Source organism: Marmota monax, unplaced genomic scaffold (genome assembly GCF_021218885.2).
Source record: "Marmota monax isolate L192 unplaced genomic scaffold, Marmota_monax_Labrador192_F-V1.1 WCK01_AAM20220418_F8-fsc00024, whole genome shotgun sequence".
NCBI classification, from domain to species: domain Eukaryota; kingdom Metazoa; phylum Chordata; class Mammalia; order Rodentia; family Sciuridae; genus Marmota; species Marmota monax.
This window is the reverse complement of record NW_026695224.1, coordinates 19,942,654-19,965,991: the sequence shown is the minus strand read 5'-3', so window position 1 is coordinate 19,965,991 and position 23,338 is coordinate 19,942,654. Positions and strand designations below refer to the sequence as shown.

At 51.3% G+C, this 23,338-nt stretch overlaps 1 protein-coding gene across 2 annotated transcripts; it reads left to right on the top strand.

Moving 5' to 3' along the window:
• The first annotated feature begins 196 nt into the window (after positions 1 to 196).
• On the top strand, positions 197 to 23,314 carry Slc12a4 (solute carrier family 12 member 4). Of its 2 annotated transcripts, XM_058575955.1 has the most exons (25): positions 258 to 393; positions 5,015 to 5,114; positions 5,608 to 5,702; positions 7,250 to 7,381; positions 11,969 to 12,115; positions 12,224 to 12,278; positions 13,355 to 13,485; positions 14,846 to 15,087; positions 15,233 to 15,447; positions 15,974 to 16,138; positions 16,222 to 16,320; positions 16,585 to 16,642; positions 16,983 to 17,157; positions 17,527 to 17,645; positions 19,460 to 19,558; positions 19,800 to 19,919; positions 20,264 to 20,368; positions 20,635 to 20,803; positions 21,093 to 21,288; positions 21,376 to 21,545; positions 21,635 to 21,766; positions 21,846 to 21,953; positions 22,151 to 22,335; positions 22,462 to 22,595; positions 22,742 to 23,314. In XM_058575955.1, exons 2-25 carry the CDS (start codon positions 5,081 to 5,083, stop codon positions 22,831 to 22,833), a joined length of 3,177 nt encoding a protein of 1,058 aa, XP_058431938.1. In that variant the 5' UTR covers positions 258 to 393; positions 5,015 to 5,080; the 3' UTR covers positions 22,834 to 23,314. The 2 variants fall into 2 exon arrangements, with proteins under 2 accessions (XP_046290351.1, XP_058431938.1); XM_046434395.1 differs by lacking the exon at positions 5,015 to 5,114 and having other exon boundaries at positions 197 to 393.
• Positions 23,315 to 23,338: the final 24 nt, after the last annotated feature.

Genomic DNA, 23,338 nt, shown 5'->3' with positions numbered 1-23,338 from the left:
ACCCAAAGCCACACAGGAATCGGTCCTTCTCTCAGGGGAGTACTCCTTGCCCAGGGTCCCCGCGCCACCTAGGCCCCCCTCTGGGAGGAGTCGGCACGAGCCCCTCCTGCTCCCCGCCCTCCGAGGGGCGGCCCGGGGGGCGGGCGGAGGAAGTGAGCGCAGCGGGGAGGAATGTGAGCGGGCGGGGCGCACCGGCCCGGAGCAGCGGGGACAGCCGGCAGGCGGCGGGGTCGGCGGGCGCGGCAGGCCGGGAGGGTGCGGCAGACTGATTGCGCGCGATGCCTCACTTCACTGTGGTGCCCGTGGACGGGCCGCGGCGCGGCGACTATGACAACCTCGAGGGTCTGAGTTGGGTGGACTACGGGGAGCGCGCCGAGCGGGAGGAGTCGGACGGTGAGGGCTTGCCGGGCGGGGGCCTTGGCGGGGTCGCGGGGCGGCCACGAGGAGCCGGCTCCCGCCGGTAGTGGGACTTGGCGCGCATACGTCGATGCCGGCTTAACTTTTCTTTCTCTGCGCCGCCGCCACTCCCCGCTCCGCGCGTGCAAACACGATTTTCCTCTGCTCCGGGCGCGCGGGCCAGGTCGCTCTCCCTAGCCCAGCTCCTCCCCTGCGAGCCGCGGGCGGGGGCTGCAGACGTGGCCGCCCGGGGAGGCCAGACAGCAGGCCGCCCGGCCCCGGATAGCTCCGAGCCCGGGTCTCCAACCTTTTCCTTTGGGAGTATAGCCAAAGCCCCAATTGCAGCCCCTTCACCTCTGTAAACGACCCCCATCCTCTTGTCGCCTTTGCCTGGTGATTCCCTCCTTCCCTTGCCCTCCCCTTCCTGTGTCTCCCTACTCTCTAAACTCTCACACCCGAGAGAAGGGTGTGCCTGCTGAGGGGGCCTTTGGGTACCTGCCTGTAAGTCGTCCCTGTTGCCCAGGCCTAGATCTGTAGGTACAGTGGGCATCTGGGGAGCATTCACACGGGGCCAGGCTTGTCTAGGCACTTAACGTGAACCGACTCGTTTAATCCTCCCTACCTTCCTTGGGAGAGATGCTGTTACCTGCACTTAGGAAGGAGTGACGGAAAGTGTGGGGAGGTTATGAAATTTGCAGGGAGGGGGGTTGTTGGGGGGGTATTTAAACCCCCAGGGGAGATTCTAGCACCTTAACTCTGAACCTGGGTGTTAGTGCTGGTCCTGGAGGTGAGTGTCTCCTTTCTTCCAGGTTCCTGCCTCTTCCCTTGCTCCTTTCTCCATCTCCTCTCCCAGAAGGCTCAGGGTTTCACTCAGTCAGACGGTGTCCTTGCCAGGAGCCACTTTTGGAGTCCTGCTGGAAACTTATGTCTGTCTGTCTGTGCACTGTGTACTGGCATATGCATGTGCAAGTGTGCTGCTGTGGGTATCAAGTTAAAGGCAGGGTCAGGTCAGGGCATTCTCATGGCCAGTGTATCCTGCAGGATGGTGATATGACTGATGACAAATGCCTATAATGTCTGGGACTGATCATGATGGAGACATTTAAGAAATTCATGTCATTGAGATGTGTCAGGTGATATGATCTTGACCTCTGATCTGTCTTTGATGGTGATATGACTGAGCTGATCCATGCTGATGCGAGTGGCTGTGCGTTTGTATTACCTGACTGCCATGTGTAGAGTTGGCACAGGACAGAGGGATGGGCTGTTGGACATTGTGAAGGTTTTTCAGGCTTGACAGCTGTGTGAATACCCTTTGACATTCCCTTGTCTGTCCCTAGGGCTTGTTCAGAGAGTCAGAGCAGCATCCCTGCTCCCCTGAGCCTGGAAGGACCTCTGTCCCTGGAGGCTGGGCTAGGCTGCATCCCTGATTCAGTGGGCAGGCAGAGCTGGCTTAGCTTCTGCCTGCCTTAGCCTCATCCAGCCAGATCCCTCCAAGCAAGACCAGCTCCTCCCACTAGGTCCTTTCCTTTTCCTCCTCCTCTTGCTCCTTTTCAGCCAGACCTTGACTGTGTTTGCAGTATGGGGGACACCCTGAACCCTGGTGAGTGATTTTTTTAAATATATTTTTTAGTTGTAGGTGGACACAATACCTTTATTCTGTTTTTATGGGGTGCTGAGGATCGAACCCAGTGCCTCACTCGTTCTAGGCAAGTGCTCTACCACTGAGTCACAACCCCAGCCCCCCTGGTGAGTGATTTTGATCCTTCTTGGTGGGTACTACAAAAGTTCAGAGGGCTGAAAAACAGTCAAACTCAGGTCCATCTCCTGGGACCCCTAGCTGAAGGCCTGCCCTCTACTCTGAGGGGTCAGCCAGCCTGTGGGCAGGGGCTCGGGAGGTCCTGAAGGGGCACCTCAGGCAGATGCCTTTGTGCACAGGGATCAGGAGGATCACCTGGATCCTTACCTGTTACTGGTGTCTATACAGTTGCTGGTGGGAACACACCTGTGTCCCTCACAGGCAGGCCTCATATCCCGGCCATACTAGGGGTCTCAGGTGGCATGTGAGCAGCTTGGGCCTGGCAGGCATGCCCAGACGTGCCCTGGAATTTTTGGAATAGCTGAGGCCAGAATGGGCAGCTTGAATCTGAGGGCAGTACAGATATCCAGTGTCTGCTTAGACCCTCTTACGTTTCCACAGTCCCACTGGAGCTGTCCCTAAGCAAGGTTTGGGGAACTCCAACAAGTGCTTACTGGGTGTCTGGCAGCAGATAGTCCCTTTTCTGATGCCTCTGGGCAGTTGGAAAAGCATGTGTTACTATCTGTACATAGAATAGGACACACAAGGCAGCACAGAGTATCATTTTCACATGGGAGAGGCCAGGAATCCAAAGCAGACTTCTGGCCATCTGAGCACCCAGGGGACAGGATGTGCAAACTCTGGCAAAATTGCATATTCTAGACCTCTTCTTTACCTTCAAGGATCATGCTACACCTTGGGGTGTATCCTGGATGGACTGGGGTCTGGAGTAGGAATAGGGAACCTACAGCCAAGCCCTCACCTGGCTCTAGTACCCTGTATCCTGGTCTGACAAAATTGCATTCTCACTGGTCAGCTGTTAATATAAAGGGCAGTGTTACTGGGTTTTTAGATTTTTCTTGTGACTCCTGATCTGTGTAAGCATCAAAGTTATAGCAAATGTCATAGGGTGTGAGGGTGTCTGAGGAGCTACATGACCCCACTGGGCTTTAACATGCCTTGGTGGGATGACTTTCTGGCTGCCTTTGTCTACTGTGTCATTGACATTGACCTATATGCAATCATTGAACATGTGACTGATCTGTTTGGCCCACTTAACTAGTCCAGATTGCTGGATGAAGGAAATATACTGCTTTCACATGCTAAGGCAGAACTGACTTTACCCCAGAAATTTTCACAGGCACACTTTACCTATCAGTCTCCTTGAGTGATAAAGAATCCATAATGCAGCCCCTGCTAAGTGGTTGTAGGCTTGGGGAAGCCAAGTTAAACCACACACTGATATCAAGAGGATGTTTCAGATGGAGAAGGATGCATTAGTCCACGTTCTCAGCTGCAAATGAGAAATGAATTGTGACCTATTTAAATTAAAACATTGACAGTCATGGCCAGCGCATGACCCAATCACACCACTAGTCTGGGTTGGTAATAACACTTCTATTACTGCGTCCATCTGGGGACACCGTGCCAACACACTTAAAATCAAAACTGCATACTTCTGCAGAGCATGGTGGTGCATGCCAGTATCTCAGCTACTCAGGAGGCTGAGTCAGGAGGATCACAAGTTTGAAGGCAACCTGGGCACCTTAGCAAAATCTTGTCTCAAAAATGAAAAATAAGGGCTAGGGATGTGGCTCAAGCGGTAGCGCGCTCGCCTGGCATGCGTGTGGCCCGGGTTCGATCCTCAGCACCACATACAAACAAAGATGTTGTGTCTGCCAAAAACTAAAAAATAAATATTAAAAATTCTCTCTCTACCGCTCTATCTCTCTCGCTCTCTCTTTAAAAAAAAAAAAATGAAAAATAAAAAGGTCTGGGGATGTAACTCAGTGGTAGAGTGCCCCTGGGTTTAATCCCCAGTACCCAAACAAAACAAAACTGTATGCTGCTTCCAGCAAACACCATGGGTGGCTTCTTTGAACCTAAATGTCTACAGCCCATTTATTGTGAGACCTGACAGTGCTGCAGCTACCAGACTTCATTGGGGTAGAGGGACACTTGGCATCTAGAAAAGAAGTACTTAGTGTCTGCTGCCTGTTTGTTGGAAAACTGGGATTGTCACCATGAAGCTCACAAGAGACAAAATGTAGAACAGGGAAGAGTACGAATGATGGGATGCCAGGAAAAAGCAGGCAAGCTTTGGGAGGTGAGATAGCCTTACCAAGGGGGAAGAATAAAATGGGGGGCCCTCGTGGCACATTCCTGTAATCCCAGCGGCTTGGGAAGCTGAGACTGGAGGATCGCAGGTTCAAAGCCAGCCTCAGCAATGGTGAGGCCCTAAGCAACTCAGTGAGACTCTGTCTCTAAATATAATACAAAATAGGGCTGAAGGTGGGCTTAGTGGTTGAATGTCCCAAAATTCAATCCCTGGTGCCCCCCACCCCCAAAAAATCATTTTGGTTGCTTTCTGCCAGGTTTCCTTGGATCTGAGGCTCAGTCTCACCAACCTGAGGGGTGGGTGGAAGCTGGTGTGGGCCTCTCACCTGTTTTGATGCAAGCAGGAGGAATCTGCAGACCAAGGAGCTAATGCCCTGGGACCCTATGAACAGTCCATGCTTCTATCTTCCTTCTTTCCTCTTTTTCCTGTTTGCAGTGCTGGGAATTGAACCCAGGAGTGCACTACCACTGAACTACATCCCCAGCCATTTGTTTGTTTGTTTGTTTATTGGTACTAGGGATTTAACCTAGAGGTGCTCTACCTGTTTGTTGGAAAGCTGGGAATGTCATCCCCCTTTTTGAGACATTAAGGCTGGCATTGAATCCTCCATCCTTAGCCGTGTGTGTCACCACGCCCAGCTACACTCCTGTATTTCCAGACTATACAATCTAACATTCACCCACCAGCCTTATCTTTCGCAGATGACCTGGACAACTGGCTCCCACTTCTGCTTACTGTACAGCTAGGGCTTGCCCCTGCCTCCCGGCATGCCTTGGGCCACCCTCCAGGGTGCCCCTTCAGGTGCGGGTCATGGTGGGGTAGCTAGCAGGCCACCTGCTGGCCATGGCAGCAGAAGGCACTCTGTGTGGCTTTCATCTATCTGGAGAGCAGTACCCCGGTGATGCCTGACGACACCGAGCCCTTGGCATGGGGCACTCTGGGTGCTCCAGATAGGCCTGAAAAGGGGTTAGGGGTTATGCGAGGGCTGGCTGAGGCCAGGGCCCGCCCCCTCAACAGGCCCCCACCCCTTGCCTTACACTGGGGTTTTCATACCTGTACCCTGTGTTACAGGGAATGATGGGCTGGGTTTTGATTACTGGCTGCTCTTGGGTTACCCTGACTCTTCAAGGAGGCCATTAGGTGTGATGGAGAAGCTGATGCTCAGCCTCTTAACACTGTGGCCTCCAAAGTGGTTTACAGAAAGGATGTTTTGGGCACTGGCCTCTGAGGAGGGGTACAGGCTGCCTGTTCAGGAGGCAGCCCTAACTGGGTTTCTTTCCCTTTCTCTCCACAGGACAGAGTAATCACAGAGAGAGCAGCCCTTTTCTTTGCCCCTTGGAGGCTTCCAGAGGAAGTGACTACTATGACAGGAACCTGGCACTGTTTGAGGTAGTTGAGGAGCCATTTGGGGCCACAAATGTGGCAGGCTGGGAGACAGACCGAGGCCTGTCAGGGGCCTCTCATCTAAGCATGCAGGCTGGATGGTGACTCTTCTTCTGCTCTCCCCTTGTCTTGCTCCCTGTAGTCAGATAGTGGTTCCTGTGGCCCTTCAAACTGAAACTGCTTTCCCAGAGGCCATTTGCAATTCTGACCCCCATTGCTATCTCCTTGGCTGTTAACCTTTGCCTTCCTTGCTGCCCCCTCAGCAAGGTGACCACCCCCTGAGAATTTCTTTTTTTCCCTGCACTCCCAGTTCTCCGCCTGTGGGCTCTCTCATAGACTCTGTGTCTTTCCTGGTTGGTTCTTCCAACTCTGTCCCTGGTCCTTCTCCCTGAACCTGCTCTTGCCCTCCACATCTGCAAGCTCAGTTGATACCTCTTTGAAAGTTTCCCAAATTTGTGCCTGAACTTATATTTTAGCCTTTCCATACTCAAGCTGAAAAGTAAGATATGGATTTAAGACATGGTTTAGGCTCCTAAACTTTTTTTTATAATTTATTTTTTAGTCATAGGTGGACACAATATCTTTATTTTATTTTTATGTGGTGCTGAGGATTGAACCTAGTGCCTCATGCATGCTAGGCGAGCACTCTACCTCTGAGCCACAACCCCAGCCCCTAGGCACCTAAACTTTGACCCACATATTCAGCTGCTGAATAGTGTAGGCTTCTCAATCTCCACATGTCCAAAGGCCTGTATATTTATTCTTTGCTCCCAACCAACCTCCCTGTGTGTAGGGTCAGAAAAGAGCTGTCAGATAGTGAAAGGCTAAATGTGGATAAGAAACCAGTGGAGAGATGGCACTAAGAATGAATCAAGGGCAGGGAAAGCCTAGACCCCCGTGGGAGTTGGGGGTCCTGAGCCCAGGGTACCTCCTGACCAAGAGCAACAAGGTTCTGCAGTAAAACCTTTGTCCTGGCTTCACTTTGAGGATGATGGCCCAGCATCCCACTTTGGGATTGAGGTATGTCAGTCACAGGAACCAGAGCCTGGGGTTAGGCCATTTAGGAAGGTCAGACAACAGAGACTTCAGTTGTTCCAGACATCTTTTGTCTGCCTTGGTCCCTGAGGTGACTAAGGTGGCTTTTTTTGTGGGCAGTCCAGGGTAGATATGAATCCCAGAGGCTCAGCCATCGCCAGTAGGTGGCCAAACAGCAGATAGGATGAAGTGTGCAATTTGCCTGTCTGCCAACTGTGCCTGCCCTTCTTTTTCTCCCCTGAGGCGGGTGGTTTTCACAAATGGGCTGGCAGTGATTGCAGCCAAGGTGGGGCAGAGAGAAGCCACCACTGGGCTGGGCCTTTCAGTGCCACGTGCTGGGGTGTGGTGCCCACACCTGCTTAGTTGGCTGGCTTGGGCTTCCCCCAGCAAGAGCTGGGATCAGGCCCAGGCCTGCCTCAGGGCCTGGCATGGAGCCAGAGTCCAGGCTGCTGGCTACATATAGGTAGCCTGGCGCTGTCCTGGCCCATTGCCATATTGCCCCGTGGCTTTGTTTACAGGAGGAACTGGACATCCGCCCAAAGGTGTCATCTCTTCTGGGCAAGCTTGTCAGCTATACCAACCTCACCCAGGGCGCCAAGGAACATGAGGAGGCTGAGAGTGGAGAAGGCTCCCGTCGGAGAGCAGCCAAGGTGAGCCAGTCAGGGTCATCAGAAGGGCCACACTTAAGATGACAGACAGAACACCATGGAATATACTGTTTTCCCATGTGGTGTGCGCATGCCAGGGCATGTGGATGCCAGGTGAGGTAAGCATGAGAGTGGGCACTGAATGTCTTGGGCTCATAGGGGCTTTAAGGGGTGGGCTAAGGAGGAACTACTGAGGGAGGCCCTCAGAAATGACAGTGGGTGAAGCTGGGCATAGTGGTGCAGGCCTGTAATCCCAGTGACTAGGGAGGCTGAGGCAGAAGGATCAAAAGTTCAAGGCTAGTCTCAGCAACTTAGAGAGGCTCTAAGCAACTTAGTGAGACCCTGTCTAAAAATAAGAAAAGGACTGGGGATGTGGCTCAGTGGGCTCAGTGGTTAAGCACTTCTGGATTCAATCCCCAGAAACAAACAAACAAACAAAAATTTAAAAAGAAGGAAACGACAGTGGGTGGACTGGAGGTGTAGGTTTAGCTCTGGTAGAGTTTCATCAGCACTTCAAGAAAGACAGAAAGAAATGACAGTGGGAACAAGAGCTCCTTGCACTCAGCCTCTAAGAGTGACCCCATCTTCTCAAATGTTATACTCACAACACAATCATGAGATGGAAACCTGTAGCCTGTAGTCCCAGCTACATTGGAGGCTGAGGCAGGAAGTAGCAAGACCCTGTGTGGAAAAGAAAGGAAGGAAGGTAGGGAGAGAGAGAGAGAGGAAGGGAGGAAGGAAGAAAGGAAAGAAGGAAGAGAGTATGGGTGGATTTGAGATGTGGCTCAGTGATAGAGCACTTGCCTAGCATGCATGAGGTACTGGGTTCAATCCCCACCACTGGGAAAAAAAACAAACAAAAAACCTATGAGATAAGTCATTCATTCTTTTTTTAGCTCCTCTGAGTCCTGCCCATTGCCTATCTAGTCCCTTGGGCCAGCCTCCTGACTCCCTAAGCCTGGCTTCTCTCCCACTTTCATCTTCATTTCTCAGATGAGGAAACTGAGTGACAAGGCCTTAAGTAACTTGCCCAAGGTTAATGCATGATGCTGGGAGAAGTGTTTGTGGATGTACTGTGAGGTATGTGATTGTGAAATACCAGATCACTGGCATCAAATCAGGATGGATAGCCTGGGGGCTACACAGCCTAAAGCAAGTGACATGACTCTCTTGCCCCTAACCAAGGCTCCCACAGCCCCTGGGTTGCTTAAGTACCAGGTTGTGCAGGCATGAACATGTGATGGAGCCTGACACTTCCTTGTAAAGCACATCTATTCCTTCAGCCCTCCTCTGTATTTAGGATGATTTTTCTATCTTGCTCAGCACCTGTATTTGATGGGCCTCAGTTTAACTGAGGGCTGGGGATTTTTTCAACGTTTTGGTTTGAAAGTAAGGGGTCCTGCCGGGTGCAGTGGCGCATGCCTGTAATCCAAACAGCTCAGGAGGTTGACTGGAGGATAGCAAGTTCAAAGCCAGCCTCAGCAAAAAGCAAGGCGCTAAACAACTCAGTGTTGACCCCGTCTCTAAATAAAACACAAAAATAGGGCTAGGGATGTGACTCAGTGGTCAAATGCCCCAGAGTTCAATCCCCGGTACCCGTCCCCCCAAAAAAGTAAGGGGTCCTCCCTTTCCATCTCCTGTCTCTCTGAGGTTTGGGAAGTAGCTGCATTTGGAAGGAGCTGGGGTCTAGTCCTGGCTATACTGTTCTCTTTGGAGGTCAGTTGAAACAAAAGGAACTCCAGATTGGGATAAGCCAGATCACCAGGCTCAGACTTGCTCCTGAGATTTGGGCCTTGCTGGGGTGGGTCCAGGAGAGAGGATGCACCAAGCTAAAACACATCCTTCACCTGGCGCTTCCAGGAGACAAACAAGCCCACCCTTTCAAGAGGGCAGCTGATATCTTGATTATACAGAACTAACCTCCACCTCTTCAGCTGGTTGAGATTTTGCTGGTATATTCTGGAATAAAGATAGCAGAGAACTCTATCTCTGGCAACCCCTATGCAGCCTTGCAGGAGGAGTCTTAACTTCTGAGAGTGTTGCCCACAGTGGGTGACAGGATCATTGGATAAGAGTCTCATCCCTGTCCATTGAGGATGAGTCAGGACTGAGAGTAAAAAGGCCCCCAGGAAAGGCTAGTGCACATCTCAACAGAAGCATGGGAGGGAAGCATGAATTGGTGAAGGGCTGTGGTCCTTTGGCCTAATGGGGAGCCTGTGAGGATACTAGGGTCTAGCCTCAGCTCAGTTACCCATCTGACCTTAAGGTGAAGATATGAGAGGGAAGCTGAGGCTAGACCCTAGTATCCTCACAGGCTCCCCAGCCTTAGTAGCTGGGACCATGGAGGAAGGAGGAATCTAGTCAAGTACATAATAGGAAGCTAGGGAGCTGTGGACCTCACCCAGAGCAGCTCTGAGCAGGGGCCTCAGAAAAGAAGGTTTGAAGCAGGAAGGGTGGGCCTCCAACCAGACCATGCCAAGACCCAAAGGCAGCCTCTCCCTGGCAGTCACTTTGGCTCTGGCCCAGTGACCTTCTGAGGCTGCCAGAGGTTATTTGGGGATGCAGAAAGCATTTCCGGTCCTGCCCTTTCCCACACTGCTCTTTTCTCAGAATGACTCAGCCTAGGATGGGGGTGGGACTCAGAGTTCTTGCTGCCATTATTCCAAAATGGGTGGTATCCTTTGAGAAGGGCTTGGACAGAGCCTAGATGAGGTGTATCTTTCAGAAGGAAGCTTTTGCTCTTTCCTAGACCCTCCCAAGTTCCTTTAGCCTGCACACAGACCCTGCCCTAAGCCAGAACCCTTCAGAATGCTTCTTCTGGCATGTAGCTCTCTCCTGACCCCTCCATCCGCTCTGCAAGATTTTCCCAACAGGGTGTCCAGGGACTTCTAAGCTGTCATTCACTGGGTTTAGGAGCACCTTTGGGGGATCTGTAGGGTCTGCTGGTGAGAGAACAGTAAACAAGTCAAGTCTGCCACAGTATGATAATGAGTCATACTAACACAGTAATGTGACCTGTAGTGACCATTATCATAGAAAGGTATGTTAGATGCTGAAAGATTGCAGGAGGAGCACCAACTCCACCCAGCCTAGGGGGAGCTTTCTGGAAGAAGTGACAGTTAAACTTCTGATGGTTTCACTGAAGAAAGAGTTTTCTAGGCAGTGAGGCAAGGCCATCCTCCCTGGCAGAGCCTAGCACATGCCCAGGTTCCAAGGCTCAGAAGAAGCCATGTGGTATGGAACTGGGAATGACAGAGGAGGTGATGGGGTACATCTGTCAGCTCAAGCCAAGGAATCTGCACCACACGCCACACACTGTATTATAGAACAAAACAGGGTTTTCAACAGGGATGAGGGGATTGTACTTTGTTATCAGAAACCTACTCTGGCTGCAGAGTGGGCTAGAGTGTGGAGAGGTGGGCAAGTGTGGGAGGATATCACCTAGTGCCCCAGTTTACTGCCTTAGGGGGACTAAGGCTGAGACAAGGAAGCCTAGTCTCTGGATAGCAGGGAGGTAGAATGGGCAGGACTCCATGTCCATCTGGTTAAAGTGGGGGGATTGGAAAGAGGGAACAAGAGGGAAAATTTCTTGGATTTTGGCTTAGGTGATTTGGGGCCTGTTCAGAGAGAACGTGAGGACCTGAGATAGACCCCTTTTCGCAGACATTTAGCAGAGGAGAGGAAGGGGAGGAGGCAGTACCTTGAGGAGAATTTAAGTTCAAAAGCTCACTTGTGGGGTTTTAGAAAGAATCAGGTTTCATAACCTTCTCAATCCCAACTGTCTTGCTGTGTAGAGTTAATAGAGATGGTCATGGTAATCCCAGCAATTTGGGAGCCTGAAGCAGGAGGATGACAAGTCTGAGGCCAGCCTCAGAAACTTAGAGAGGTCCTAAGCAACTTAGGGAGACTCTGTCTCAAAAAATAAAAAAGGGGGCTGGGGTTGTGCCTCAGCAGTAGAGCGCTTGCCTAGCATGTGTGAGGCCCTGGGTTCGATCCTCAGTACCATATAAAAATAAATAAATAAAATAAAGGTATTGTGTCCAAATACAACTAAAAAATAAATATTTTAAAAAAATAAAAAGGAACTGGGAGGGCTAGGGTTATAACTCAGTGGTAGAGCTCTTGCCTAGCACATGTGAGTCATTGGGTTTAATCCTTAGCACCACATAAAAATAAATAAAATAAAGGTTTTGGGTTGGGATTGTGGCTCAGTGGTAGAGCACTTGCCTAGCATGTGTGAGGCACTGGGTTCGATCCCCAGCACCACATAAAAAAACTAAATAAACAAAATAAAGGTATTGTGTCCATCTACAACTAAAAAAAAAAAAATGTATAAAAAAGGGGAACTGTGAGCATAGCTCAGTGGTTAAGTGCTGCTGGGTTCAATCTTCAGTACCCAAAAAAGAAAGTTAATAGAGACATTCTAGCTATACCCCGACTTCTGGGGCTGTGGGTAGGCTGGTGTTATACACTGGAGCATGTGGGTACCCCACTACAGGTAAGGGATGACTAAATGACTAGGGAACTACCTTCTGTAGTGCATCTGTGCCCCTCTGATGCTCTGTGCCACCTCTTCTCCTGCCCATATAGGCACCCAGCATGGGCACACTCATGGGGGTGTACCTGCCCTGCCTGCAGAATATCTTTGGGGTCATCCTCTTCCTGCGGCTGACCTGGATGGTGGGCACAGCCGGGGTGCTACAGGCCCTCCTTATTGTCCTCATCTGCTGCTGCTGTGTAAGTAGCCTGGTGGGTCACGGATAGACTGAGCAGGGGCCATGGTCACCCTACAGATCCCACCCATCTGAGCTCATCCAGGGCTCATCCAGGCCCTCCTTTCCACAGACACTGCTGACAGCTATCTCCATGAGTGCCATCGCCACCAACGGTGTGGTTCCAGGTAGGTAAGGGAATGGGGCCCAGAATCTGCTTTGATTTGTCTGGGAACCCCCATTCTCCTCCACCCTTAAACAGTTCCCCAGTGGGATCCCAGTCCCTGACTTTCACTTAGGAGCCTAACAGAGTTTGAGACTGCTGTCATGTTTTGTTAGTATAAAAATAATACAACCTTCCCCCAAATGGGCAATGTTCATTTATCATAGGAAGGTTTGAAAGGGCAGGAAAACAGAATGAAAAACTGAAAGCATTCATAACCCCACCATGCTGAGTTCATTACTATTAGGCTTTCAGCATATGATCTTAGGGTCTTATAAAATATCGCTCTCTCTCTCTCTCTCTTTCTCTCTCTCTCCCTCTTCCCCCCTCATACACACATACACACACACACACACACACACACATACACACACATATGTACATATAAATGTATATATAATTTCTTTTTGCTGTATATATAGATATATACACATACATATATATGTTGGAAAGTGGGTTTTGTTTTTTCAACAGAGTATAATTCACTATAGTAGGATATAACCCAATTTATGTGATTATTCTCCTACCTGGGTATTCTACTTTTTCACTGTTATAAATATTATTTTTGTGAACAGCCTTGAACACTAATCTTTGTTCATATCCCTGAAGGTTCCCTTAGCAAAATCCTAGGGGTGGGATTACAGTATGAAAGGGATTGACTGTTTTTCAAGTTTCTTGATTCCTGTTCCCAGGCCTTCATCAGAGAGGTTATATCAGCAGCAGATGTACTCAGCAACATGGAATCACACTTGTCTCTTCACCTTCATCACCCTGGGGCCTAGTGTTGACTCTCTCAGTCTTGCCAAGGGTGTTAGACTGTGAGAAGCACAGACTAGGGCCGGAGGTTTAACCATGGACGCTCACATGGTGGCAGGCTTACGCAGGGACACAGGGGCAAAAAACCCGAAAAGACAATAATCCTACCCTAATCTATGAATGGGGAAAGCAGTCCTGTCCTTTTGAGTGGTTGTGAGGGCTTATCATGAGGGAGACCCCTTGAAAAGCACTGACCTTGACCTGTGCATACTTTCTCTATTGTAGCTGGAGGCTCCTATTTCATGATCTCCCGCTCACTGGGTCCAGAATTTGGAGGTGCTGTGGGCCTGTGCTTCTATCTGGGAACAACATTTGCGGCAGCAATGTATATCCTGGGGGCCATTGAGATCTTGCTGGTGAGTCAAGCTAAACCCTCTGTAATCCAACTTCTTGTTCCAGACCTACATTGCTCCACTAGCTGCCATTTTTTACCCATCAGGCTCTCATGACACGCATGTCTAAACACTTCCCTTGGATTCCACACAGAAGGCCCAGGCTGTTTGTGCTCCCCTGCTATCCCTGGCCAGGGCCTGGGGTCATACCACGGGAGGCATCAAAAGAGAAGGATCTCTGCTCAGGCCTGTTTCCCCCTTTACTTTCATGCTAGTCTGGGCCAGGCAAGAAATTGGCCTGGCTGTCTTCACTTTAGCCTGGATATGTCACCTATCTGGGTACTGTTTCAGCCATGGCAAGCAACCAACCAACTCTTGCATTTAGTTGAATGACAGATCTTGGGTGGTGACATAGAGACTAACTACTTCCTGAGCTTGGATGGCTCTGGCCAGTTCAGTCTCCTAGAGCTCTATGCCAGCGCCCTTCAGATTCAGCTTCTCCTTATCCCTAAGTCAGAGTGAGCTACCACAGGATGCCTTCTGGAGATTGCAGAAAGTAATCTAGGGTGCTGTGCCCAATTCAGCTTCCCACTCTCCACTGAGGAAGCAGAAATGTACAGGGTATGTGGGCAGCAGAGTGGCAGGTACTTTCTCTGGGGATGAAACAGTAGAAGATATTTAGAGAGACTGACTTTACTATTCCCACCTTCCAGTCCTCTGCTCATAGTGTGAATCTTGTGCCTAGCTCATCTGTTTTTTGTTTTCCATTTCTCATATTTCTTCTACATTTATAATTTGGAATTCTTCTGTAAGGAAATATGTCCCTTTTCCCCAGTTTGTTTGTTTATTCAACCATGTAATTATATGGACTTTTGGATATTTATTTTGTTCCCTAGGTTTTTGGTTATAATTCAATACTACCACTATTTATTTTGTTGTTCAAACATTCTACTTAGGCTCTTCCACTTCAGGTTGGTGTCTAAGTCTGGATCCTTTCCTTTCTAAAAAAATAATGACTTTATTGAGATGTAATTCACATAACATTCAATGCACTACCCAGTAAAAGTGTACAGTGCATTGGTCTTTAGTATATTCACAGGGATGCAACCATCACCACAATTTTAGAACATTTTATCACCCCAAAAGAAACCCCATCAGTCATCATTCTCCATTCTCCCCCAACCGTCATCTCTTGGCAACCACTAATTTGTTTTCTACCTCTAGATTTGCCTTTTCTGGACATTTTGTATAATTGGAATCATATAGTATGTGGTCCTTTGAGACTGGCTTCTTTTAGATATACTTTTAAAAGAAAACCAAAATGATAGGTTTCACACTCCAAATAGAAAGGTTGAACCCTCTGTAATCCATCTTCTTGTTTCAGACCTACATTGCTCCACCAGCCGCCATTTTTTACCCATCAGGCTCTCATGACACGTCAAGCGCCACCTTGAATAATATGCGAGTATATGGGACCATTTTTCTGACTTTTATGACACTGGTGGTATTTGTTGGTGTCAAGTATGTGAACAAATTTGCCTCACTCTTCCTGGCCTGTGTGATTATCTCCATCTTCTCTATCTATGCTGGGGGCATCAAGTCCATTTTTGACCCTCCCGTGTTTCCGTAAGTAACTCAGGCTTTTGTCCAGACATTACCTTGTCATCCCTTCCAAGTAGACTGCCTTTGATGCCCTGGGTCCCCAAGACTGTAGGGTGGGAATGGACTGGGTCCTCTAGCTCAGCAGGTGGTGATGCTTCCATCCCTGCAGAGTGTGCATGCTGGGTAACAGGACCCTGTCCCGGGACCAGTTTGATGTCTGCGCCAAGACGGTTGTGTTGGACAATGAGACAGTGGCCACCCGGCTGTGGAGTTTCTTCTGCCACAGCCCCAACCTTACCACTGACTCCTGTGACCCCTACTTCCTGCTCAACAATGTGACGGAGATCCCTGGCATTCCCGGGGCAGCTGCTGGTGTGCTCCAGGGTGGGTCCTCCCTCCCATGTTCCTGTCCCTGAGCCCACAGGCTGAGCAGGAGAGCAGAGCACAGAGCCGTCCTTGTGTGGCCAGCTCGGGAATGGGGGAGCAGGTCTGGCTGCCTTCCCAGCTCAGCAGTGTCCTCTCAGCCTGGCTCTTGGCAGCTGAGTTTCGGGTGAATGGAGATTGGCCAGCATCCCAGCCCTGCAGAAGCCCCTGGAAAGTTCTGGCATCCCCTCTTCCTCTGGCCATCAGCCCCTAATGCCACCTGGGGATGTTCCCACAGGGGCCATAAAGGGCTTTTGTCGGGAATGCAGGCGGTGGTGGGGCTCTGGTTGATAATGGTTTCAGCCACCTTTGTCTATCAGACTTGTAGCTTGGATAGCTTCCTCCCTGCAACCAGAGAAGCCCTGTGGTAGACGCTGTAGCCATCAGGCTGAAGCTGTACCCAAAGTCCCCAGCTTCTGGCTGATCTGCCCCAGACTACCCTGGGGAGGTCCATGGGGCTGTGTTGGTGATGCTGCTGCTTCCGCAGAGAACTTGTGGAGTGCCTACCTGGAGAAGGGCGAGTTCGTGGAGAAGCGAGGTCTGCCCTCCACAGACGCCCTTGGCCTGAAGGAGAGCCTGCCCCTGTATGTGGTAGCTGATATCGCCACATCCTTCACTGTGCTGGTTGGCATCTTCTTCCCCTCTGTAACAGGTGAGCCCCTTTTGCCCACCCACCCATCCCTGCCACCAGTCCAACCTGGGGAGCCCCTGAGGGAGTCTCATCTGTTTTTGGAGGCATCATGGCTGGCTCAAACCGCTCCGGGGACCTCCGTGATGCCCAGAAATCCATCCCGGTGGGAACCATTCTGGCCATCATTACAACCTCGCTTGTGTGTATCCTTTCCCAGGCCTGAAACAGGGGAGAGGGGACCAGGAGGCACTTGCCTACATGTACATCACCAGTTGGCATGCATAGACACACTATACACGCATCCCTCACCCCCTCGTACACAGGCACACACTGGGGGGACACATGCACATACCACAGTACCCTCAGCTATCTGCAGGCTGTGGCTGGGGCAAGAGCCGCTAGGGTCCTGTGTGGGGATGAGTCTGGTTACAGTGCAGTGGAGGCCTAGCTTCCTTGACTCTGTGTAGACTTCAGCAGTGTGGTTCTCTTCGGCGCCTGCATTGAGGGTGTAGTGCTCCGAGACAAGTGAGTGAGCTGTGCCCCTCCCTGTAGCAATAGCTCAGCCTTTGCCTCCCCTCATGCTAGACCCTGCACATGGTCGCAGACATTTCCTCAGGCTGCTGGCTGCCAAGGGTAGTCTGTGCCATCAGGTGGATCAGGCCCCTCCAAGAGTTGGTTTTAAGAGGATGGCAACATCAGGGTCAGGGCTGAGATGAGGGTCAAGGGTAGGGGCTGGCATTTGGCCTTTTCCACTGAAGGTAGAGCTCTGTCCCATTTAGCCCCTGCTATCCCTCACTCTGGGTGGCCCCACCCAGGACTTGGGGGACTCCTTGCCTAGAACATGGTCTGAGCCTGGCCCCTGCAGGTATGGCGACGGTGTCAGCAGGAACCTGGTGGTGGGCACATTGGCCTGGCCTTCGCCCTGGGTCATCGTTGTTGGCTCTTTCTTCTCAACATGTGGTGCTGGCCTCCAGAGCCTTACTGGGGCACCTCGTCTATTGCAGGCCATTGCCAAGGACAACATCATCCCCTTCCTCCGGGTGAGCCCTTCTATATCACCCTCACATGGTTCTGGACATAGCACTGGCTAGGGAAAGAGGGAATTTGGATGCAGCATTGTCTGCCCACAGGGGCACCAAGGCCAGGTGGCCATCCATAAGGAGCTGCTGAGAGCTGCCCTGGCCCTGTGTACTGTTGGCAGAGCTTCTAAGACCCAGAATCCTCATGAACTATGGCTCATCCAAAGAAGGGAGGCCTGGAGTGGTGGAGTCAGGAGAAAGTTGTGACCTCCCATGGGGATGGCCTGAGCCCCAGAGAAAGGACCTGGGGATAATGGAGGCCAGGCTGTGGCTTGGGGTCCCAAGTGTAGGAGAGGGTGGCAGGAACAACTCCTTTTCTGGTGCCTACAGGTGTTCGGCCATGGGAAAGCAAATGGTGAACCGACGTGGGCACTCCTCCTGACTGCACTCATTGCTGAGCTGGGCATCCTCATTGCCTCCCTCGACATGGTGGCCCCCATTCTATCCATGTGAGCTGGGGGCAGGGCAGAGTAATGGTCTTGGTAAAAGCTTCCTGAATCCCAGTAACTTTTAGCAGGGGACCCCAGCACCTCCCCATGATCCTTTCTGGTGTTGAGGGTGCAACTGTGTGCCAGGCTGTGTGGGGAGATGTTGCTTGGCAGATCTCAACCTACCCCTGCATTCTGGAGATAGCGTGGCACCTGCAAAGGAGCTGTAAAGAGACCAACAGGCCCCTCGCACTACTGTGGGGACCTTCCAGAACAGGAATCCAACAGATTCTCCCACTGCTGGACAGAGAAGCACCTGGTCCTTTGAGGCTTGATGAAGCCATCACTTCACCATTCATCATTTTCAAAGTTGTTTGCTCTGGATTTTTTTGCAGTACTAGGGATTAAACCCTAGGCTGCTCTACTACTGAGCCACATCTCCAGTGAGATAGATTTTATATATATACACATTTTATTTTGAGACAGGGTCTCACAAAGTTGCTTAGGCTGGTCTCAAACTTATGATCCTCCTTGCCTAAGCCTCCTGAGTAGCTGGGATTACAGGCATGCAGCACTGTACCTAGCTCAAAGTCGTTTGCTTTTAATATTCTGGAAGCACCTGGACAAATGCTTTTTGTTACAATTTTAGTCCTAACCCAAATGAATGTGCATTTGTGCCAGTGCTGTGCAGTTGCTGATCTGCACGTGGAGATTTCTAGTAATTCTTGAGGCAGAGTTTCTTCAATTGCTATTTTCACCTCTGCCCATGTTGGAGTCATCACACACTCTGCTCCATGGCTGATGGGCTTTGTTCTTTTGAAGGGCCTGACCTCCTTCACTCCTCAGCCTGTAGACTTGACAGGGCTTCCTTCCCTGCAAATAGCCTCCACCCTGGCTGCAGCTAGGCCTGCTGTACCTGGGCTGTCCTCTGCCTCCAACTCAACCCATCCCTCACACCTCAAACGGTTCTAGGTACAAAGCCAAAAGACACTGCTCAGCCTTTTATTATGTTGTACTTAATGGCAGACCCTGATGGGACTCACCTCTCATGGAATCCCCTACCCCTAGCACCCCACTCAGGAGTCTTCCTGCCTCCAATCTACCATTACTCTCTATCAGCTGAGTGTAGAAGTTGGTGCCCCCTCCCCTTAGCCATCTTTTTGGCTGCCTACCTGGGAGGGCTCATACAATCAGCCTTACCCATGTCCCAGATTCCTACTCCCACAGCAGCTTCTCTCAGGTGTCTAATCCAGTGCATTCATATGTCATCTACTCTTGAATCTGTTCGTCTTTCCCATGTGTGACAGCTTCTTATCCACTGGTCATCCAGGCCAGTATCAGCCAGCCAATCTTCAGACACTGAGCATTCCTCAGCATTCCTTGACACCATCCTATCCCAGCTCTCTACTTGATATCCTGGGGCCCTCATCCCCTTCTAGCCTTCTGCCAGGGATCACGGTCCATTCTCTTCTGACATGGGTAAGGCTGGCTGTAAGGATATGGGCTCCCTCATCCTCTTCATGGTTTTAACAGGTACAGCTTCTCAAACAAGCAAACAAAATGCCTCTTTTTGTTATTTAGGAAATCTATAACATGGACATGGGCAAGGCCAGCTGCATGTGTCTCCTGACACAACATGGCTCCAAGGACACCTTCTCCGCATAGTCCCATCTTCCTGAGGCTGCAGGAGTGGGTGCTGTGGGGGTGGGAGGACCTGACTGTGTCCATGCAATGAAGGGAAAGACATGGCCTAGAAGGTCCAGGCTCAGCCTGACATGAGGTACCCGGAGATACTAAGGAGGTTACTCTGTACCGACCAACTCCCTGTGCTGCAGGTTCTTTCTGATGTGTTACCTATTTGTGAACCTGGCCTGTGCTGTACAGACACTCCTGAGGACCCCCAACTGGCGGCCCCGGTTCAAATACTATCATTGGTAAGCTAGACCCTTGAATCAAGTTCCCTGACATAGGAGGTATCAGGGAGTCTAAGAATGCCATTCTGAATGAAGTTTTGAGTTTGCTGGGCAGTGGTTACTCTTGAAACACTATGGGGAAGGAGATTATACCCAGATTGTGACTTGGGACTTCACAGGGCTACCAGGGCATGGAATGGGTTATGGCCTAGGACCCTACCAGTCTTGCCTTGATTCTACCGCTCTCCTCACTCTGTCTTAGGGCGCTGTCCTTCCTGGGCATGAGCCTCTGCCTGGCCCTTATGTTTGTTTCCTCCTGGTACTATGCTCTGGTTGCCATGCTCATCGCAGGCATGATCTACAAGTACATTGAGTACCAAGGGTGAGTGAAGGGATTGTGAATAACCTATATGGCTGAGGGTTCCTGACTAAGAAGTGGGATGGTCTAAATGGTGAGTTGTTGAGGGAGCAGGGCCACTTTTGGTATCTACCATGAGTGATAGGACTGGAAGGCTCTGACTCAGGGCCTAACCTCTTTCCATTCCTGCATTCATATAGTCAGAAATCCCTGGTGAAGGGCTGGGATTTAGCTGGGAGGTATAGCTCAGTGGTAGAGTACTTGCTTAGCAAGTGTGATGTCCTAGGTTCAATTCCCAGTACCAGCACCACCAAAAAATAAAATTCCCTGGGTGGCACCTGGAGCTCACAAGCTTGTGGCATCTGCAGGGCTGAGAAGGAATGGGGTGATGGGATCAGAGGCCTATCCCTGAGTGCTGCCCGCTATGCGCTGTTGAGGCTGGAAGAGGGGCCTCCTCATACCAAGAACTGGCGGTGAGTTCACACCCAGTCTAGCACGGGCCATCTCAAGGTTCTTAGGGAGTGCTGGGAGGGTAGGAGCCTCCAGATGTGCTGGATCCCCATCCCTAGTCCAGTTTCCCCCTCCTTGGGTTGCTAAGGATGCCCTCCTGCTTATTGTACCCTTGGATCTACACTATCCAAAATATGAGAGCCCATGTTCTGAGAAGGGAAGAAAAGAAGGGGTGCCCTGAAAAGGCCTGATCGTGGTCTCAAGCTGCCTCCCCATCTGGCCACTGCAGGCCTCAGCTCCTGGTGCTGTTAAAGCTGGATGAAGACCTTCATGTGAAGTACCCACGACTCCTCACCTTTGCCTCTCAGCTTAAGGCTGGCAAGGGCCTGACGATTGTTGGCTCCGTCATCCAGGGCAGCTTCTTGGAGAGCTATGGCGAGGCCCAGGCTGCTGAGCAGGTGCCTGCAGAGGGTGGGGAAGAATGGAGTCAGACCAATGGTATCTGGGCTGCACTGGCTTGTAGAGGAGGGGACCAAGCCTGGCCAGCCAGGTAGACAACACTGCTGCCCCTTCAAGCTGGAACAAGAGAATATAGTTGTCCCATCTTGAAAACATTGCCTCTGGGTGGGTAACTTGTTCCAAGCCCTCCTCCACTTCCAAGAAGTTATGTGCCCGAGAGCCCTAGAAGGTTGCCCAGAAGAGGGACGCTGGTGGCCTGACTTCCTGACACTACTGTGTTCCCCACAGACAATCAAGAACATGATGGAGATTGAGAAAGTAAAAGGCTTCTGTCAGGTAGTGGTGGCCAGCAAGGTGCGTGAGGGGCTGGCCCACCTCATCCAGTCTTGTGGCCTGGGTGGCATGAGGCATAACACCGTGGTGCTGGGCTGGCCCTACGGTTGGCGACAGAGTGAGGACCCACGTGCCTGGAAGACCTTTATTGGTGTGTGAAGGGCCAGGGGCCAGGGTCATGGGGTGGCAGAGGCTTGAGGGACACAGGCTGATGGTCAGTAGTGCTCCTTTTCCCCAGATACAGTGCGCTGCACCACAGCTGCCCACTTGGCCCTGCTTGTGCCCAAGAACATTGCCTTCTACCCCAGCAACCACGAGCGCTACCTGGAGGGCCACATCGATGTGTGGTGGATTGTACATGACGGTGGCATGCTCATGCTTTTGCCCTTCCTGCTGCGCCAACATAAGGTAGGCCAGGTGAATGGTCTTGGGTGAGAGTGGCTATGCTCTTGGAGGACTACATGACACTGAACCACCCCCCTGTTCCGTTGCCATAGGTTTGGAGAAAGTGCAGGATGCGCATCTTCACAGTTGCCCAGATGGATGACAACAGCATCCAGATGAAGAAGGATCTGGCCATCTTCCTATACCACCTCCGCCTTGAGGCAGAGGTGGAGGTGGTGGAGATGGTGAGCTGCCTACCCCACCCTTGCCTTCAAGATACCAAGTGCCATGCAACCACATCTTCACAGCCTCCTCTCTCCCCAGCATAATAGCGACATATCTGCATATACCTATGAGCGCACACTGATGATGGAGCAGCGGTCCCAGATGCTGCGGCAAATGAGGCTGACCAAGACTGAAAGGGAGCGTGAAGTCAGTGGCTGCCTTGGTTCAGGCTGGGGGTGGGTGGGAGGGTCAGGCCTTTGGAGACACCATCCTATGGGGACATCAGACTGACTCATCCTGGCCCTACCTAAGCCAGTGCCCATTTCCTGGAGGCAGAGTAATCATGTCAGGCCAGTCAGGCCCTCCTTTTCTTAGGATGCCCAGGCCATCTCCTCTGTTCTCAGGCCCAACTAGTCAAGGACCGGCACTCAGCCCTGCGGCTGGAGAGCCTATACTCAGATGAGGAAGATGAGTCTGCTGCAGGGGCCGATAAGATCCAGATGACATGGACCCGGGACAAGTTCATGACTGAGCCCTGGGACCCCAGCCATGCCCCTGACAACTTCCGGGAGCTGGTTCACATTAAGCCGTGAGTGTAGCAAATACAGACCCAGCTTTGTTGGGCCCTGGGGAAGAGGCAGTGTGGGACAGACAGGCTGGGTTGGGTGGGCAGGGACAGAGGCTTCCTTTGCTAGATTTTGGTTCTTTATGTCAGAGACCAGTCCAATGTGCGGCGTATGCACACTGCTGTGAAGCTCAATGAAGTCATTGTCACACGATCCCATGATGCCCGCCTAGTCCTACTGAACATGCCTGGCCCACCCAAGAACAGTGAAGGTGATGAGAATTGTATCCTTTTGTGGAGAGGCAGGCCATGGGGAGGTGGGCAAAGTGTGAGGTCAGGCCAGGAGTTTTCCTCCTGGGGTGCCCTTGGGTGGGGATGGCCCTGATTGCCCCTTGTTCCTGCTGCTGCCTCCTTGACCTGATGCCTATAGACATGGAGTTCCTTGAAGTGCTGACTGAGGGCCTTGAACGGGTGCTGTTGGTGCGTGGTGGTGGTCGTGAAGTCATTACCATCTATTCCTGAGCCCAGTGTGGTCTTTCTTATGGCCTAGAGTGGGGGTATCCAAGGCAGTAGCCCCCACCTGAGCACCTACTTGCCAGTTCTGCTTTGCCCAGCCTTGCCTTGGGCCAGCTTTGCTAGGTCTCCTGGGAAACCAGGTCTGGGCCTGGCAACAGAGATGGATTTGAGTTCCTGTGGGACCTTGGGAGGTTTAGGGACTTTCCTCTCCAATACCCCAGTAGGATGCCCTGGCTAAAGACGACTGGTGGGGGCTGATGTGGGTTTTAAGGCCCAGCCCAAGAGCACTATTTATTGTATATTTATTGTTTGGATGACACCATTTGGGAGAAGGGGAAGGGCAGAAAGGGCGGGGGTTGAACTCATCCTGCTTGCAGGAAGACCTGGCTCAGACTACTGTGGGCAGGGACCCCCATTAAACCAAGTGGAATGGAGCTGGCCGAGCTAAGGCCTGACTTTCTTCAATAAAACATTGTGTACTTCTGGGCCTCCCGCTGCCCCTGCTCTGTTT